The sequence below is a fragment of the Anneissia japonica genome, unplaced genomic scaffold, assembly GCF_011630105.1.
Source record: "Anneissia japonica isolate Jap-2015-1 unplaced genomic scaffold, ASM1163010v1 scaffold8_len73204_cov107, whole genome shotgun sequence".
In the NCBI taxonomy this organism is placed as follows: domain Eukaryota; kingdom Metazoa; phylum Echinodermata; class Crinoidea; order Comatulida; family Comatulidae; genus Anneissia; species Anneissia japonica.
The window spans coordinates 41,734-63,291 of NW_022725052.1; the positions used below are offsets into that span (position 1 = coordinate 41,734).

Below are 21,558 nucleotides of genomic sequence, written 5' to 3' on the forward strand. Positions count from 1 at the left end.
CTATAGACCTATTTCACTGTTGTTTACTTTCTCTATCTCCAAACCGTTCGAATACAACATGTCTCTCCTGTCATCTTACCCGGTAAGTCTTAGAGAGAAGCCTTGTTTGCCTCCTTCCGTGTATGAAGGCATTGATGAAACTAGCAATGTGATATAATCTATACAGAATTCTGATCTTATTCCCAAAAAGCTCATTTCTTTAATAAAGAAATTTTTTTCTACCTGAAAGATGATAGTAGTAGCGCGTTCGAAGAGACACCATGATAGCTTTTAATCCACTCTGTTTTTCCCCTTCGAATGCAATTACCAGTTCATTTGATAAATATTGATAAAAAATGAATGAGTGTCTTGTGTTTGCAAGCGATCATAATGTTTCCGAAAATTAAATAGTCTAGAAGATGCATAAAGCTTAAAGGATACCTAGATCACCATTCCCAGTGGAATGACATTGAACCCTCAAACGTGTATTGTCATTAGGGCAACTTTAAATATGAAGAAAACTAATTATAAATATTGTTGATGACAAACCCATTAACAGGTCGTTTTGGTTTCAGGCACACACAATCTAGCTCATCCTTGTCAGGGCCGTTACAGACTTTGCCCTGCGTACTCTAATATATAAAACATTGTGACTTTAAGTGTAATATTAGACAGCTTTCTTAACATTTGTTTTGTCATATTTTATAAAAACCTTCGTAAGAAGTGCAAATGTCTTCACAAGCTGATGTGGCGAAATTATAAATACCTCGATCCGCATTCTACACACATTTTTACGTGGTATCGTACTCTTTTAACACCTAACCTTAATTTATGTTTAGCTATTTACGACTTTATTTTTTATTTTCAGGCCTCGCACAGCCGTTCTTTTTACATCAGCCTCAACCAGACTGACTTAAACTTCAGTCCTGTAGACATGTTAACGACCTTATTGTTTTTATGCTATAAACAATAATGTAATTTGTGGACTTGATTGTGATTTAATTACAAATTTCGGCCTTTTGGTTCTGGTGCCTCGCTAATAAAATAGTGATCTTTTTAATTTATCTTTATAAAGACGAAAAAGAGGAAAATTTGCCAATTTATTATAACCACTACTTTTCGCCAAAGTATGTTAGATTTATCAGTTAATTGTCACCGGTGTTTATGTGTACCATTCCCTAATTGGCGTAATTTTGGATGGTGTTTAAATGGTTCAATAAAAAAAAAAATATTGAGAATGATGTTATATTTTACTGTACGTAGAACAAAAATCAAAAAAAGTATGTAAGATATTGAACGTCTTTTACCTTTTGTAGTGAACAAACTAGATTTTCATCTCTTAACTGCTGTAATTCACATCGGAAATACATCCATTTCAACGGAACAGGCTTGACCAATGTTTTCATAAGAACCTCAAGTACATTCTTTAGCTCGAAAACAGTTTTATCTATTTCTTGACAGTTGTTTTCGATATCAAAGTATTTGTGGTAAACGTGTGATTCGTATGGTTTTCCCTCCAGCTCATTACTTATCTTTTTGAACGCTTCCTTTACCTAGATTTTTTAAAGAATAATACATATAACCCTATCACTTATAATATTCATAACTACTTTTGATATCAGAATATTGATAGAGGTGGAAGTTTGGAGGTTTGAATTATATAAGACTTCATGAAGTGTATATATTGACGCTGGAACCACGAGGTGCTATAACCAGAACCAGTGGCGGCGCCAGCGGGGGCAGGGGCTTAAGCCTCCCCACCATCGGTCTGGTCAAGCCCCCACCCCCTTCATTATCAGCCAAAGCTCGGCGGGCAGTCGGACCAAAAAAAAAAAAGTACACATCTAGATGCGTATAAGAGACAGCCTTAGCCCCCTCCCCCTATAAATTATATCCTAGAGCCGCCACTGGCTATGACTGGCTTCAAAGTAGTCTTCAATATTGATTCAAGGAGCCAAAAAATGCAACTTCAAGATAAAAGGTACATAACTGATATCTACGTTAATATGGGTGTTATTACGGCTAGTCAATTTATCCACAGACCCTATAATATAGTATATAACCCTATAGATTTGTCAAACTATTGACATGGCTATTTTTAGCCTATCATGCTACGAACTAAACACCTTGCGAATTTTGTGAGTTTGGCTGTCTTCTTTTATTGGATTACCAGTCGCCTTTCTGCTTTAAAACTAGTGCAACTTCGGGAGGCAACGGACCTAGGGTGAGAAGGTGGGCAGTGCATAAAAGAGCATGTATAGTAGGTGGGTGTAAGGGCCGGCCATGACCGGAAACGGTTGGACAGTTAATAAGAGAATGAACTGGAAGGCAATATAATTGCTTGTTAGCACACTAACAAACATAAAAATCACACTATTATAGCTCCAAGCGGCTGGTAAATGCCTAGTGAATCGAAAACGTGTGCAATCAGTAGTATTATCAATGTAATAAGTAATGTAGTGATGTTACAACAAATTTAAATTTAAAATCCCTAAATTTGGCCCAAATAATAATTACAAAGTTGGCTGCGTAAATGTAATCTTAAAACTCAGTTTCGAACCATAAGCCCACTACACCTTACATGTGGCAGTTGAAAAATATGGTTTATTTTTATAGCATTCACCTTTTACCAATGCATAACAAGAATGAATAGCATCATTCCAAATTAGACCTGAACGTGCTTAGCACATTCCGCAGATGGCGGCTGCGTCTAGTTTATATTAGTGAAAACTTATCTCAAAATTTATCACTTTAATTGCCTTCTACTATTATGTAAAATTGTAATTGTATGAACCTTGCGGTCTCTTTCTTCTTCATTGTCACCAAGGGAATCACGATGGGTGCCTACGAGAACGATAGCAGGTAAATCAATATCTTCGTCCATGTCATCTATTAATTGGCGGCTATGGGTGTAAACTGACTCGATCCAATATATTATGAACTTAAGGTTTGTCAAGAGATGAGGGTACTCCTTCTACAAATGAAGAAACAAGAAATAGATTATTTTAAAAATTACCTAATAAATCATATTCTGTATTCTTGAAAGGCTATGGTACGATATGGCTTACGGTTTCAGTTGACACCGTCTTTCTTGGGAACTATAGTACAACAGACGCAGTTTTCCAACACTTGATCTAGCTACTACAGTACTATAGTATACTGTTTCTCGTGTTAAAAAGCAACAGGCCTAGTATTTATGAAATCACTTTACCAAATATTGCTAAAATTGTATACTTACTCCTGATGAATCTTGAACTATAGCATGTTCATCGAGGCAGGATTCAAGATTGAATACCACAATATAAACCGCCATGAACGTCATGAAGATCTGTTAAAGCAATTTGTTTTTATTGCATGTTTAATTAAACAGTGTACATCCTACTGATTAAGATCCTTATGATATTACGACAAAAATTAAATTTGGTATAATAATATGTCGCATTACTTACTTTATGTATTCCATGGTAGATCAACTGACCTCCATAATCCCATATGTTGAATGTCTCCTCTCCTATGTTGTGCCATTCTCCCAAACCTTGTTTCTTGTAATAAATTCCCTTTCTGAATCCTTCATCAACCTGATTTCGTATTACCCTTGGTATTCTTGGCATTTTAGGTTCAGTTTCTAAAACGTGTATTTGCTCTCTTGGATTGCGTACTTCAGATTGTATTAGTTCCTCTTTTGTAGTACCAGCTTAAAGATTTTGTAATTGATAACAATAGTTTAACTTTTACCACATGTGCAGTACTTCATCTTAATACTTGATTAATTTCCATCCATCTAATGCTGCCATAATCATAATTTTATCGAATCTTAGCCCCAACCATAGTGCAGCAGAGTAGCCAGTCATTTCAGTCTACCACTCCGTTTAATTTTACGATTAGCTACCGATATCTCAAGGTATAACGGATGATGAATATCATCCTCTAAAATGTTATGAAACATTTTAATTAAACATTAGTGATACACCGATTAAATCGACCGCTGGCACAGACCAGTATATACATTTTACGAACAATACTCTACTAAATCCTTCCCTTCACATTCAGACGCGTTATCAGCCCAACATTTAATATAATATTCGATTTGTAAAATAGAGAAAGTATGATTACAAACATGAAATGATTTAAGCTGGTTTTCCACTAGGCGAATTTATTCGCGCGAATTAAAGCGTCGGTTCGCTTCCTGAGTTCTGAGTTAAGTAAAATATTAAATACATCGGAACATACAAATAAAACATCAAATGGAAATAACATCACCAGTCTACTTGAAAAAGCGAACGGATCGTTCGCGAAACGTAGTGTGAGTACTATTGGTTTTTATTTTGCTGGATCAACACTAATGAAAAATTTCATACAAAATTCAAATTGGCGTTTTTCTCATTAACCATTTACTTTATGCAGACGACCTTGTTCTTATGAATGACACTATTTTTGGTTTGCAATCTTCTTTAAACAAATTGGCTGTCTATTGTGATAAATGGGGTCTTACTGCTAATATTGAAGAAAGTAATGTTGTCGTTTTTAAAAATGGGGGAAAATTTAAAAAAATAGAAAAATGGTATTATAAAGATGTTTTATTACAAGTAGTTAACTCTTACAATTATCTTGGTGTAGTGTTTAATTCAAATGGCACATGGACGAACGCAATTAGTTATAACTGTACAAAAGCAAACGAAGCTCTATTTATTTTAAAACGATTAATTCATAACCGATTTGGCAACTTACCAATATATTTGTGGAACAAAATTTTTGATGTAAAAATAGTACCAATATTAATGTATGGCAGTGAGATCTGGGGAATCAACGACATACCATCTATTGAAAAATTTCACTCTAGGTTTTTTAGGAATAGGCAACACAGCTCCAACTATTGCAGTTATGGGTGAATGCGGAAGATTTTCACTTTCTGTTGCTGGTATTTGAAATGCTTTACGTTATTGGTTACGTTTAATTAATGTAGATAATAAAAGTTGTATTTACAGTTGTTATAAATTCCAGTTAAGAAGATTACAGTCGAACGATAAATCTTGGTTATACTTTATTAATGAGAAATTATGTTCAATTGGTTTTGGTATAATTGGTATGAACAATATGTTGAGAACATTGTTGCTTTTATATCTGAAATAACTACTCGTCTAACTGATATTCAACGTCAACATTTTCATGAACAAATTTTCCACACTTAAGTATTATGTGACATTTAAATATAATTTTACAATGGAATTACCTAATGCATATACACAGTTTTAATTATAGACGTATTCTCCCTAAGTTGCGTTTAGGAGTCCTTGAATAAGAAATTGAAACTGGTAGATGGACAAAAATTGATAAAAAGATTATGCAAACATTGTACATTAAATTTAGTTGAAAATGAGTACCATTTTACTTTAATTTGCCCTTGTTACACTGATATTCGTAAACATTATATATTTAAGTACTTTAATGTTAATCCATCCAAAGTTAAGTTTACTCAATTAATGTCCACTACTGATATCAATACAATAAGTTGTGTATGTAAATTTCTTTATCACTCATTTAAACGTAGAAATGATCATTTCCCTCTGTAAATAGCAATTATATTTTATTTGGGCCGAAGGCCTTATATAAAAGATGAAATAAATGTCCTTGGCCAGTACGTGCCAAGGAACGGAACGATTGGTTGCGCATTTTTTCGCAGCAAAAACTCCGATAGAACTGTGAATGCGCATGCGCATGAGCCGCCGCTTTCCATTCGCGCGAATAAATTCGCCAAGTGGAAAACAGGCTTTAGGCTGGTGAAGGCAATGCATCCAACTACCTGGCTTCTTTATCTTAATAATATAACAGCCCTCTCGCCTTTTTTTTTTTTTTTTTTTAAAAGTGGGTGGGGTTTTTTTTTGAAAAGTGGCGGAATTTCGGAAAATTTTGTCTACAAAATTTAACGGGTGAGTGCAAAATTTTAAAGGGTGGATACATTTTTGTACGAATTATAGTGCCGGACACGACTCGGCAAGACTCTACTCGCTCTCGAAAGATATACAGGATTCTTTATTTGTTTACTGGAAACATAATGAGAAAATAATGAGAAGTTATTATTATTATTATTATTATTATTATTATTATTATTATTATACATAAGTATAATATTTTGAAGTGGTAATTATTATTATTATTATTATTATTATTATTATTATTATTATTATTATTATTATTATTATTATTATTATTATTATTATACATAATACTTTGAAGTGGTAATTATCAGTTGTGTAAAAATAGTTTTTAAAATAATAGGAACCAACTAAAATAATGTTGTATTCCGACAGGTCTATGTACGGTAATCGCAAGAATAGTTGCTCTCCTCAACACTCTCTCCTATATGTATTTATGAGAGAAAATAGGGTCAGGTTTTCAGTGAACAATCTCGGTAGGCTTATTGATATGGATACAATGTGCAGGCAACAATCGAGTCAGTGGAGTTATATCATTTTCTTTTCTCACTTCCCTCGGCCTTGAATCATAAATGATATTTTTACCAAAATCCGACGATAGTTTTCATTTTAGTAGAGTGAACTGAACCAACAACTTGCCGCGCGTGTTAATAATCGTATTTCGCGATCATAAGCTAAGATCTGGACTATGCTGAAGATGCTTCAATATTACAATAACCAAAATAAAGATCGTAACCCTGAGGGTACATTGACATTAAGGCAATTTTACAGGCTGGCTTAAATATAAAATCAGGTCTAGCCAATTTTGTATTACTGTTATGCTCGCGCACGGCTGATTACTCCCCATTTTCTAGGCGGTACTTTTTAGGCCTACAGGTTCTCCCTAGAGTTTAATACTATGTCCTCCGAATCAGATGTGTATATTTGGTTGACTACAGTATTACATTTAGATAAAAAACTAGTTCATCATATTAAAAACAAAATACGCTTCACTTTTGAAAAGATAGTATACACTTTTTTTTTTTATAAGAACCAGTAAAATTTTGCCCAGGCTCAGTGTTCTTATATTTTAGCTGATTTCAGGCTCAAAATGTTCTTAATTTGTTCTTATTTTACAAACTTTTCAAACCTAGAAAATTATTATTGTACAGCAAAATGGGCCCTAAAAAATGCCATGGAAAAATTGCCCCAGAAAAAAAGGCCTGGTAAAAATGGCCCCAAATGACAGTACACCTGATTATAGTGGGTATTACATAGTTACACCCGCATTACTGCACATAAGGTACAGATATAATTTTTAGGATTTTCAAAAACCTCATTTGACATTTTACCTCACCCTCAATTTGTTCTTATTTTGTTCTTAATTTTTAAGCAATTTCAGCCTCAGTGTTCTTATAAAAAAAAAAGTGTAATACATACTCCAAGTATCGAAATGCCCGTCATCGTGTCGGGATTCAATATTTTGACAATTAATATGTCATCATCATTCCTGATGAGGACATAATTAATGTCGAAATATTGAATCCATAGTTAATGTCGAAATATTGAATCCCGACACGATGGTTTGCATTTCGATACTTGGAGTATGTATTATACTATCTTATCAGAGATTAATCAGTGAACTTTCGGTATTCTTTACTTTAGAAGTATTAGTTATAACTGATCGTCGAACTGCGGTGTCTTCGTTTAATTATATTCAATTCAAGTATACATTTATTTTCTTCTTTGATAATATACAGCACATAAGTTTATTTAAAAAACAATTTTGAACAAGAAGAGGGCAAAAACCAAAAAGGCAACAACTTGTGGGTGGCATGCCCAAGACATAGAACAACGAAATGTAGGCCCCTACTTGAAATTCACTTAATACGAAAAATACAGCTACTTTGAGGTGTAGCGTTGCTCGCAGCCATATAAGGAAAACTTGAGCACTGCTCGAATATAACACCACGTGGATAAGGTGTACGGTAAGAATGGCCCCGGAAAAAATGGCCTAGGAAAAAATGGCCCCGGTAAAAATGGCCCCAAATGACAGGTAGGTAAAAATGGCCCCAATAATAAAATTCTGTATTAAAACTGATTTAAAAAAAAATCATTATATGCATTTTTTTAACTGAAATAATTTAGTTTTTAAAAAGGAATATAACATCAAATAAATTGCCATTTACATTTTACTTTTTGCAGGAATTACATATTCAATGATAAAATATTCAAAGATAAAAAAAAGCCATGAATAACACTTTTTATATTTTTCCATTTAAATGTTAAAAAATAGTAACATAATCAATAAATCAACATAAATCATGCATTTAATAATACTAAAATAATTTATTTGTGGCCAATTTCACGGAAGCGGAATCCCAATTTTCCAGAAATTCAATCCGGGTATTGGTAAACCCCCAAAACAATGAGTTTATATGAACATCAAATTATTATTATTTTTTTTTAGAAATAGATAGTTCTACAATCATAATTAAAGGGTTTGGATGGGGTTTGCAGTGTGTTTGGAGATTTGTAGTGTATTTGCAAGTATTCACAAAAAAAAAAATCAACATTTTAACCAAAAAATAGGTTCTTATGAATATTTTATTTTCTTAGGGATATACCAAGTGAGTCAATAAAAATTGAATTGTTTGGTTTTCTACAGTGGGTTTTGGGAGGTTTGTGGAATTTAGAAATACCATTTAACCCTACCATAATTACCATACCCTCACAATTACATGCCATTTTAATTCTTAGCATAATTGCCATATTTACATATGTATATATAGTATCTCAGTTTACATTATTTAGTATAGTTTTAGGCACTTAAAATTAGTTGGCGGGGAGTAAAAACCAAGTATGCAATTAAGCCTATTCCTAATTATTTAGTTTACTTAAAAAACAATATTGATTAACAAATTCTTCTTTGAAGTAACTCTAAGCAGATCATGTATTGCTAAGTTTGTGAGAAAGTAAGTCTCTCCCATTTCCAATACATGAACTTGTGATTCAAACATATAATTGATCCACATGCTTTAACTACTCTTTATTTGCACTGTTTACATCTGAAGATACTTTCAAATTAGTTGTTAACCGGAAGAAAAAAGCTGCGAGTTCCAAACAGAAATTCCGTAGAGGAACTGGGCGTGATATGACCTTAAAGAGCAGGCCCCCGCCTCCCTTTAAGTTATACGTTGGAAACCTAGTTACAAACGATGTTACTGTTACAAAACTGCAAACAAAAAGAGAAGATTCTGCTTCGTTTGTCATATACTGTGACAGAATTAAAGGACACTATTTGTGACATCAGTGCCTGGCCAGAGAATGCGATAATTAGACGTTTCTATGATTTCAAAGCAGTAAAAACAACTGAATCGACGTATGGTTCTCAAGTAGGTAATAAATGATGGAAGGATCACTATCTCTTAGAGTTGTCACCTTCAACTGTAGATCTTTTAAATCACGTAAAAAGGAAGTGTTTGACCTGTGCGAAAGTAATGACATTGTATTGATACAAGAACATTGGCTGTTTGAGGAGGAGCTAAATCTGCTCAAGTCATTACACAGTGACTTCGACTGTTTTGCTGTATCAGCAATGGATAGTTCCAAAGAATTGTTATGTGGGAGGCCTTATGGAGGTATTGGTACTTTTTTTTTTTATAGAAAAACCTTGTATGAGTATGTTAAACCTCTGCCTTTTAATAATGAATGTAGACTTATTGGGCTGGAGCTAGGTACAGATGACAACAAAACACTCTTGGTGAATGTGTATCTACCATATGAATGCAATGATAATTTTTGTGATTTTGTGGACTACCTAGGGAAATTGCAGTCTATAGTTAATGACTACGAAATTGGTTATGTTATTTTCTGTGGAGACTTTAATTCCGATCCATGTAAACAATTTGGTAAAGATCTTATTAATTTTTCATATGAAAATGGCTTACATATATCTGATATTGAGAGTTTTGGATTAGATTCAGATGTGTTTACTTTCCTTAGTGACGCAAATACCACTACCAGCTGGTTAGACCATGTTGTCTCTACGCAAAATGCTCATAAGTGCATACATGATTTCAATATACTATATGATATTTTAGGCTCAGATCATTCCCTTTATCTTTTACTTACAAGAGTTCTGTGATTTATGACGTAAAAGAAAATTATCTGAAAAAGGGTCTTAATAATCATATTCATACGGTTAGGTGGGACAATGTCTGTAAAGAAGATATCGATAGATACCATGATATCACTGATACACTGTTAAAAAATGTTAACTTCTGTACAGAGGCTGTTTATTGTACTGACAACCTATGTAACTGTGCCTCACATCTTCAAGATATTACTAATCTTTATAATGATATAATTAGTGCTTTACAGACCATTGTTAAAAATGTTAACAATGTTAATTCATCTAAAACTCCTCTGTCCTGCACCATTGATGGTGTTAGTGGAGAGGAAGACATATGTAATTTATGGTTCGATCATTATAGCAAAATTTTTAACTGTGTGAAAAATGATGGGTGTAAACATACTGTAAAAAGTTATATTGATGCAAACATCTCTGATGTCACTGCTACTGTCATATCTGCTGACAAAGTCAAAGAGTGTATTAAGAAACTTTCCTTAGGTAAGTCAGCTGGTTTAGATAACCTTGCTGCTGAATATTTGCGTTACGCTAGTGACAGGGTTCACATTTTGCTTAGTTTTTGTTTTAACTCAATGATCGCCCATGGGTTTGTAGCTTGCAAAAGTTGTACTTGCCGGCCATTGTGAAAACCAAGTCTGGTGATATCACTTCTAGTAATAATTACCGGCCAATTGCACTGGCCACGATTGTCTCTAAGGTTTTTGAAATTATATTAATTGATCTCTCTGGTAATACTCTGCATTCAGGGGACCATCAATTTGCTTTTAAGTCGGGTCATGCAACCGACACATGCATATTTGTACTTAAGCAAACTATTGATTACTATAATAGGCATGGCAGTCCAGTGTTCATATGCTTTTTAGATGCTAGCAAAGCGTTTGATCGTTAACCATTGGGTTTTATTTAACCAACTTATTGAAAGGAAAGTTCCTATTCATGTAATTTGCATTTTGATCTCTTGGTATACTAGACAGAAATTTGTTATTAGATGGGGTAGTACTTACTCTTCTGAAATTTAGCAATGGTGTACGCCAAGGGGGCATAATGTCTCCACTTTTGTACAACATATACAACAATGATTTAAATGATGCGTTAAGTGCATCAAGACATGGATGTGAATTTGGTGGTATAAAATTGAATAACTGTAGTTATGCAGATGATCTTTGTATATTGGCTCCCTCTATTTCAGGGCTGCAGTCATTGGTCAATATCTGTGAAGATTATGCCCAGACTCATGATGTAATTTACAATACAAAGAAGTCGGTGTGTATGAGATTTTCTTCAAATAATAGAAAAATCAAAGATGAATTTATTATTACTTTACTTAATAAGAAGTTAAGCTTTGTACCATCAGTATCTTATCTTGGTCACATACTTTCTAGTGATATGCATGATGATTATGACATCAAGAGGCAATACAGGTCCTTATGTGTTAGGTCCAATATTACTTGTCGTCGATTTAGTAATTGTTCTCTTGATACCAAATGTTGTATTTTTCGTTCTTATTGTACTAATTTATATGGCATTAATTTATGGTGTAACTTCAGAGGTAAAACCATTCAGGACTTACAAGTTTGTTATAACAATTCACTTAGGATGTTGTTACATAAACCCAAGCATTGCAGTGTTAGTGGTATATTTGTCTCTGTTGGTATTCCTTCATTTTATGAATTAATGAGGAAATGTGCATATAGTTTTTGGAGTCGGTTAATCAACTCGGGTAATAGCCTTGTTCGACTCATTATGTTTGATTTATTTAAGTGCTCTTTTTTATATAGAAAATGGAGTGAGCTATTATTTTAGCTAATTTAGGTCTGTTTTTAGACCCTTTTCCATTTTATTTAATATATTATACCTGTAACCACTATGGAATTTTTGTCTGAAATAAAAGAAATGAAATAACATGTAAAGTTATTTCATTTGAAAATTATCAAAAGTGAATTTTGTGGTTATCTATGAGTTGCATATTTTGGTAGTTGAAGTACTGTATGTATGTCATTCCCTACTTTGTTAGTGGAATAATGTTTTTAAAACTTATTTCTACTATCAAAAATTGTTATTCAATGGCTATTGTTTTCCGATAATCTCTTAGTACATTATTTGCATCTGTTGTGTAACCGTATTTGTTATTGATGCAATTCTTGCTTTTTACAGCTAGTATTTAAATATTTGAAGATTAAAAAAAAAATGATTTCTATTACTGAATTTTTGCATTGGGGCCATTTTTACCTACTTGTCAATTGGGGCCAATTTTACTATGGCCATTTTACCGGGGCTATTTTTTCTGGGGCCAATTTTTCCTGGGCCATTTTTTCCGGGGCCATTTTTACCTACATTCGTGGATAAATATTACAGCCTAACCCTAACCATCTTCATTTAAGGCACCGTATTTTTCGACATTAAATGTGGAATACCCTAGCTCTACTACTTGGCTAGTGGTAGGCCCTAGGTATAGTGTCGTCAGTTTCTGTGATTATTTTTTATGGTATTGTCTACATATAGGGATGACGATAGAACCTAATATATTTTTTTGCGATAAAATTAATTACACTTGCCCCGTGATGACGAACACAGATGAACTGGCTTTAAGATAGCAAAAATTTCATTGTAGTTTTCCCGTTTCTATTTCATACCCTCTTCGCAGCTACTGTTTGGTTCCTAAGACGATTTTTTAGTAATCATGCCCTCTTCGCAGCCGCTATTTGGTTCTTAAGACGTCTTCGCAGCCGCTATTTGGTTCCTGGGACGTCTCTTTGGTAACTGAGCATGCTCGACATGGCTCGATAACGTCACTTTTTTAATGCACATTCTCACTGACTGTCTAGCATTTCCAAGCGCATGCTCAATGTGTTTTTGTTTTATAAATAATTCGCGGACATTATTTGATAGCTGCGCATGCGCATTGCTTAGTTCGAAATTCGTATTTCTTCGTAGTAAAAACTACCGTTACCTACAGTTTCTAAATGACTATTTCCTTTTGATCGTTACAGCCTAAAAGCGAGGCGCGAAAATATCAGATAATTTTTTTAGACATCAACATCAGTCTCTGGATGTTCGGGAAAGCTTTAAAAGTTTCTATCCATTACATTACTGGTATTATATTCACTAGGTAATTAAGACAATGACGCTCTACTTCAGTAAAGTTAAGCCTATCAAATATGTTGACGGGAATATCCGACTCATTTGTATATTCATGAGTAAGCTTTAAAAAGTTGTCGAAAAGGTTTTTTAGCATTATAATATTTGAAGCACTCATCAATCGTATTCCGTTTTAGAATTTTTTAGCCGTTTTTGTGTAAATTTAATTCGCTCTTCCAAATGTACCTTTTCTTGTTAATTAGTGTCATACAATTTTTCAACTTTAGATGGTATGGTCATGTCAACATATGTAATGGAACATGTGATTGTTTAAGTAAGTTTTTAGTAATTCCCTGCAGAGTTTTTCACAAAACATCGAAAATCGTACACCTTATTGTATTTTTAAGACATTCATTTCCTCTGTTCAATATTTAAATGGGAAATTTTCGAGGTTTACATCGCTGTAGTAATGGTAGATATTTAGGTCAAAGTTGTACTGAATTGTGATCAAAAGCTCCAAGGTTTGGCATTTTGATTGATAAATATGCATCGTTAGATTAACATTTGACTTACCTACCTAATTTAGTTTACCTACCTTCTGTGTCGGATATTTTTCTGGGCTAAAAATAAACAGACGTGTTGTGTTTTTAATAATTTGAATTGATGGTAAAATTGGTAGGCACATTTTACCAATTAAATAATGCAAGTATCAGTGTTAAATTTAGGTCCTATGTCAGCTTAATCGATATCAATTTATTACAATTTAGGATATCATTTCGGAAATCCAATGGCCATATAGAAATACAAAAAAATAAATAAATAGATAGGCCTAAAAGAATAAATATTATATATATATACATACATGTATATATATATATATTTACTTACGTTTTCTGTTGGTGTTACAGGTGTAGTTTGTATTTTTTCTGATGGAGTTTCTTCTATTATTTCGGCGCCACAATTTTCCACTGTGTGTCTGATAACTGTCTCTGCCATTAACTTTTGATACATTTCAGTTGCACTTCCTATATTATTGAAGATTTTAAAATTCACTAGCTTATATTTACTATAATATTTATGGTCAATCCAATTAAGACATATGATCACAGATTGATAAATGTACAAACAAGTTAATGAATAGCTATTATGAAGGTCACGTATGTTGTTTTGGACCTAAGGAGAGAATAGTGATCATTGTTAAATATTAACTTTCTGTCCAGGGGCGGATCCACAGATGTCCAAAAAAAAAAGGGGTGGGGGGAGCGAAAGTTGGGCCGATCGAGGCAACACTACCCTAGGGGTCCGGGGGCATGCCCTTGCGAAAAGTTTGTGTTCTGGGATTTGTTTTGTGTAAGACAGTATAAATACTATAGCATTTCATATTTCATACACTAACTAATTTACTAAATCGTACACCTCAACTCATAAAGTGGACTCCTATCACGGCCTGATCCATTGTATGGTTATAGACACGATGTCTACCAAGCATACTAGCTATCTCTCCCATCTGGAATGATGATTACAGTAGTTAGGTTTTTAAGTTCACATAACAGTAACTTTAAAATGGTCACCATAATGGCTGTTTGCTGTTAATGATTTTGTAAGATTAATTAAGCATTTCTTACAAATATGTGCAATAAATTCATTTTTCATTTCAATTTTAAAATGTGGTGTAAGGTTAATTATTTGCTCTTTGTAAGCATAAAAATGTGAGCATGCTAATTGATACTGTAACACATGCATCTGGTATACATTTCCAAACAGATATTCTATAGTATTCCTATACAACTTCTAAAGCAAAAGTTATAGATCTATAGAATTTTCTACAGAATTTCTATACAGCTTCTAAAGAGAATGTTATAGATTTCTATAAAATTTCTCCAGAAATATGAATCATAATTATTTGCGGCAAAATGATGCACATATTACAAAACTCTGCATGCATTATTTAGTTATTCAACATCAGACCATGAGCCAAATGCAATAGTTTTTTTTTTATTATCATCATTTATTAATCTTGTTTCATGTTCAACACCAAGCTGCTGCAATAATACATTTATTGAAAATCGAATGTAGGGCTGAGTCACCAATACATAAATTGTGCAAAAAATTAATTTTCTATAGGGTGAAATACAACATTCTATAGAAAATATTAGAATTCTATAGAATGCGTAAACTCTATAAAACATTTCTATAGATTGTGTTTGCCTCTATAGAGTTACATATAATTTTATATAAGGTTCTATAGAATTCTATAGAGCTCTACAGAACTTTTGTTGTATGGGTAGACGCCCGAAAATACCATTTGAGGCGGGCAGCCCCCACCCCTAAATCTGCCCCTGCTGTCACCTACTTTGTTTTTTCTGTGCTATTTAAGTTCACTTGGAGCTTAACAGTGTCTCCATGGTGGGCCAGAAATGTCCATATTAATTGTATTATAGATCATATTATTAACACAAATAATGGTAAATATAGGACAATAAGGTAGAGACAACATCCAAAAAAATCAGCGCTGGTTCAGAACTTTCATTGTCCAAGATTTGGTTGGTAGAACCAGTCTTCTTAGCAAAGAATTAAAACACGAGGTCCAGTCTACACACATCTGCTGCGACGTGTGCCCTTTAATTTAAAGAGCCCATTGCATCTTTCGTGTAGGTGGTTAACCCGATTTTCTTGCTCCATTCAATTCCATGTCGTTTTTTGGACCGTGATGAAGTAACACGAAGTTACTGAGTGCCTATCTACGGCTTCTGCATAACTAATAGTAATTGTTATTGTCGTGATGGAGTAGACAATAACTGGATTTGCGTCAGGAGAATCAAGTATAGGTGTAGTTTTGCCCTACCTGACGTGGAAATGTACTGAATACTCAGTACGCGTAAAAAAATTGGTTTTACACGTACTGAGTATTCAGTACATTCAGTACAAAATTACACCTATACTTCTACATAATTAATTAACAATTTATATTTAGGGACTGGTACTGGTGATACCTCTTCTTTGCTGTTATAAAGCGCAGTTCTTTTCCCTAGTCATTGGGTCCACATGCTAAGTGTTGCTGCTGGTAATCAGCGCAGGAGCAGGCAATCCCACCAGGTACCCATTTATACTCCTGGGTGGAGAAAAGCAATGCAGATATAGTGTCTTGCACAGCGAGGGATTGAAACCCAGACCCCGAGGTTGGGAAAACTAACCGTTCCTGCTGCGCCAAACCGCTTCCGCACGACACGACCGAACCTGGCACAATGACGCTGCACGTTTGGGGCATAATTCTTATGAGATTTTCTTCTACCTCTACCATTATTGGTTATTTTACGAGTGACAATAAATACAATATTATTGATGATAAAATACATAATTATTATATAATATTAATATAAATGATAATATCATTGTAATCATCTATTACACTAATGACATTATTACATTTATGAATAATTATAATTGAGAAGATTAATAAAAAAAATAACATAATGAAACCAACCAGTCAAGAAAAAATGTATTGTAGCTTACTCGTGACACAATACACATTGGTAAGTACAAATTGATCTAGCTTGAATATTTACTTTAACTTCGTTTATAAATAATCAAATAAATAATCAATAAAATATAAAATAAATATTAATAGTAATAATTCAGATAATGATGATATTAACCAACAAAGCGAATAAAACTGAATATTAATAATAATCTTAATAATAACCATATAACAACAACAACAACAGCAGCAGCAGCAGCAGTAGCAGTAGCAGTAGTAGTAGTAGTAGCAGTAGTAGTAGTAGTAGTAGTAATAATTATAACCTTACCACTTTCAGTAAGATTCTCTTCCCATTTACTTGGCTCTTCTGCTCTCTTCGTTACAATCTTGGTTGTTGCTATCGCATTGGTAGTTTTTTCATGAGGGTTAAATCTGAAATAAATATTATTATGTACATACATAGACTACAAAAAAATGGTTATACAAAAATGAGTAACAATATTTTAAATTCATCATTGAATATTCCTATTATAATTAAAACAATATAAACATCGTCACTATCATAATAATCATCATCATCGTCATGATCATCACTACCACCACCAACATGCCATCATCACTATCACCATTCCATTTTTAAAACAATAATAATACTAATAATTATAATAATAATAATAATAATAATAATAATACATAAATAGATAGATAGATAATAATAATGATGATGATGATGATAATAATAATAATAATAATAATAATAATAAAAAAAAATATTTACATGTAATATTCATTTAGCCACCATATTGTTGTTAACTTTTCATCACAACAACAACAATAACAATAACAACAACAATAATAATAATAATAATAATAATAATAATAAAATTGTTATTGATAATAAAATGATAAATATAAATTATTTTTTTTAGCAATAGTAAACCTATTATATTTTTGTTTTTGTACAGAAATATGTTTTGTATGTGCTTACGGCTTTCCAAGGCAGGCGTTGATGAGAGAGGTTTTCCCTACTCTTTCTTGTCCAATTACTTTGATTCTTCCTAGATTTACCTCAACAGTGCCCTCTTCCAACGCTTTATTGTAAACTTTGTCAGCAGCTGGTCCATGAGCAGAAATTATTGCAGGAATAGACCTTCCTGTTAAACTGTGATTTAAAAGAGATCAATAGACCTAATATTAATAATTATGGTGACAAAACAAAAAATAATAATTGATGTGGTTGCGAATTGTAAACATCCTGATAAAATACCAGGTCAAAAACACAATTGAGCTAGTGGTGATGAAACATATTATGTAATAATAAAAAGCGTGGTCTCACCTGTAGGTTTAAAATTAATGTCCGGTAATGACCCACCTTAAAAAGATGAATCAAATGCATGATAAAGCATAACATCATGAAAAGTCTTAAAAACATTAACAAAATTCCCTATTAATAACTGTAAAAATAAATAAAAATCTGCTTGAGCATCTACAATAGCATAACGAATTACATTTGATTCACAAGAAGGGTAAACTATTTTGGATAGATTAATGATTTAAATAAATGTTCAGAGATTGAGGCTAAGTTTCCAGTTGATTCAAGATAACAACATCCAATTAATAAATAACCATTTCTCGCTTATGTCTTCAGTGCCCGAAGGCTTTTGTTCAATAAATATGCCTCCGTTCCTTTTAACATAATAAAACATAAATACAAATTAGGGTTTCTAAATATATATTCCTATAATTTTATGCATAATATACGTACTTTAATATATATTAATAAATAAAAAGATAATATTCACATCTTTAGACGACATTAAATTAAATAACTGAAATATTTAAGTGTTTTTGTTAACATATTGTGGTAGAAGTCTTTTTCTAATATCAATAAAATAGGGAAAAACTAAAACAAAATGATATTCATCTTCTATTTTATCTACGTTACATAACATGCATAATCTGCCCTTTCTTCCAATTTCTACCTTTCTACCCCATCTCTGGTTCCAAAATACCCAATCTCTATTTTGTATCAAGTATTCATCTACTCCAAACGATGCTTGAACATTTTGTAAAATCTTAATTTAGAATATGAATTTATCTTTTCAAAAAATTTATGTCGTTCTATATCTATTAACCTAATTTTAATTTCAGAGATAAACTATACACATCATTCATATTTTGAGATAACCATATTTCACCAAAACCAATAGAACATAACATTAGTTTCTAAATCTATGTAGATACTCATCAACGCCTGTTCAGCATCTGGATGAGGGCAGGGGCTTGAGATGAACCATTACACCGGGTAACCCCCTACTCGTGAGCTATTGTGTACACTGGACCTACGGTTAATAGTCCTTATCCGAGAAGACTTGCTCCACCTCCAGAGCCATAGGCGAGTGTGCCATTCAAACCTGCACCGATATTATGGCTGTAGGTTATAACAGGCCCCTGCATTATCCGCTTGGCCATTCGACAAGCAAGGTTCATCTCTTTTTGATAATTCTATCTTATATTAATCAAACGTGCCCAATATCGAATAACAATAATAATGCAATCTATTGGTACTGAAAACCTTCCACATCCACTCATAACCGCCTCACCGGGTGCCGATTTTCCAATTCCTAAAATATACCCACAAAATTTGATCTGGAAATCATCAAATATGTTTAAGAATATTTAAGGCCCATATTTAGCTTTCACTATAAAATAATTGGGATAGTTTTTACAACAAATAGACGATTTCAAAGAGCAACTGTTAGTTGGCAAAAATTTGTTTGTATCACAACTTTAAGTGAAAAGAGTGCTTTATCCCCTTGTATGCAATTTATTTCTTTCGTTTTTCCCGCTTTCCTGTGGAGTTGGAAGTGACACAAAGATATTTAAATGATTTAACTATTTCAATTTCCTTATCTATATATTTCCACCTTTCATATCTTTTGAGGTTTTACCATTCTTAAATACCACAATTTCACTTTTTTGAACGTTTACTGTTACAATAGTGTGCTAATTTGTTTAGCAAATGTTGAGAAGCATATGCTGTGTCACTAATCAACAGAAGATCCTCTTGCATATAACATATTCTTAACATATATAATACCAATTTAAATTTTATTTCTATTTTCATCAGTGTGTAATAATTCAGTTAAGTCATTTAGAAAAGTACTAAATAAAAACCATGATGAAGTTGATCCTTGCTGAATACCACGTTCACATTTGAACGGTTAGCCAATAGTGTTACTTATTTTAATATGCACCGTTAATTTACTTTAAATTGATAAAATAAAATTTATAATTTCATTTTTATAATTGCTATTTTAATTTAAAAATAAGGTAATCAAGTCTAATAGAATCAAATGCACAGCGTAAATCTGTGGATACATAGTACCACGAGTTTTTTTTTGTTGACAAAACACAAAAAAAAAAAATAAATCAACTCTGTTCTTGGTGCAAAAAATCATTCCTATCTGCCCAATTATTTAGTCTATTATTTAAGATTTAAAAAAATATTTTTCCAATGATTGGCAAAATTGATACTGCACTGTAATTTTCTGGGCATTCCTTTTTTCCTTTCTTTAAGTACTACAATACTAGTCGCCCATTGCTGTGGGAAAGTACCACTGTTAAAAAAAAAACGGTATTAAACATCTTTCAATTGAGTCAATAATACAATTTGGTGCATTTATAATAAATTCTGTTGCAAGCCCATCAATACCTGGTGCTTATCTTTTTTTGTATTTTAATTGCATATAAAACCTGTTCTAAACTAATTTCATCATTTAAATTATCCATATTTATACCATCAATTTTAGTCTGTTAAACTCGGTCATATCAATTGGGTTGTTTTCCTCTTCAACTATTCTAAACAAATTTCAAAAATGATTATACTACATCTAATGTGTGATGATCTCTGTACATTTTTCCGTTTTGTCTTTTAGTTTTTACCAAAATTGTTTGTTGTTATTTGCATTTAGTAATTTGATTAATTCATTTTGTGATTCTTGCTTTGTTTTTGTTCCTTTTCTTTTTAATTAGTGATTTATATTCTCTTTCATTATCTAGATGATCTTCCAATAAAATTGTTTCATATTGTTTTCATAATTTCTACCTTTGTATATTTTTTAAAAATATTTTATATACATAATAGAAAGCTCCATAGATATTTTTTAAAGCTTCATCTATATTATTACTATCAAGATGTTTGTTTACCTTTTCTCTCTAATGTTCCGCTTCTTTACCATTCCACCTGCCTATGACATTATATATATTTAATTTGGCAAAATGAAATGATTTTTGTTGACGACACATTCCTTCATATAATAGGTGTTCAGATTATCTTCTACGTCTATCTATAATTTAAACTCTATAGGCGTACGGCCTGATTCTATGCGCTTATCAACTTCCACATCCATTATACTATTAAACTTTTCGCAAAAGTAAAAATATAGTCCACCACTCTTTTCCCATAACATAAGTTATTAGGCTCTTTGAGTCCATACATGGTTTCATATATCTAGAATGGCAGCCATTTTGAAATTCAAGAAGGCCGCCAAAAAAAAACCAAGAGCGATATCAGCAGTTGTCTGTCAGAAGGTGAGTTTTTTAGCCAAATCTCATGAAAATTTCAAATTGCTCTAACTCATCAGAACATGCTGGCGTGGAGCCAAAAATTTCACTGTGGTGTTATCTCAGGTAGACCTCCCCAACAGGCAAAATATAACCGATTTCAAGGGGGTCGGGCAAAAAAGTGTGTTGGAAACATATGGAAAGACTCCTCTGATGTCCTACAATTTATTCTATTATTTACAATCCTTTACAAAAATACAACAAATTTAAACCATATTATCTATTTAAAATATTATCTTCATTACTTCTAGTAATAACTTAATCATCCTCTTTATAAATGTCATTATTATAATTTTGGGGGCATTCATCTTTCCTTATAAAATAATAATTTT

General features: G+C 32.5%; 1 protein-coding gene across 1 annotated transcript in view; it reads right to left on the reverse strand.

Moving 5' to 3' along the window:
* The window catches only part of LOC117112651, a 31,559-nt gene that overhangs the window by 2,535 nt on the left and 7,466 nt on the right, over window positions 1-21,558 (reverse strand). The window contains exons 10-20 of the mRNA XM_033255759.1: window positions 17,937-17,972; window positions 17,589-17,754; window positions 16,929-17,032; window positions 14,011-14,147; window positions 13,718-13,742; window positions 3,429-3,673; window positions 3,218-3,307; window positions 2,774-2,953; window positions 1,287-1,532; window positions 529-611; window positions 80-140 (exon numbers count right to left, since the gene is read on the reverse strand). Of these exons, the coding sequence (XP_033111650.1) occupies window positions 80-140; window positions 529-611; window positions 1,287-1,532; window positions 2,774-2,953; window positions 3,218-3,307; window positions 3,429-3,673; window positions 13,718-13,742; window positions 14,011-14,147; window positions 16,929-17,032; window positions 17,589-17,754; window positions 17,937-17,972 (1,373 nt within the window). The remainder of the gene's footprint in view (window positions 1-79; window positions 141-528; window positions 612-1,286; window positions 1,533-2,773; window positions 2,954-3,217; window positions 3,308-3,428; window positions 3,674-13,717; window positions 13,743-14,010; window positions 14,148-16,928; window positions 17,033-17,588; window positions 17,755-17,936; window positions 17,973-21,558) is intronic.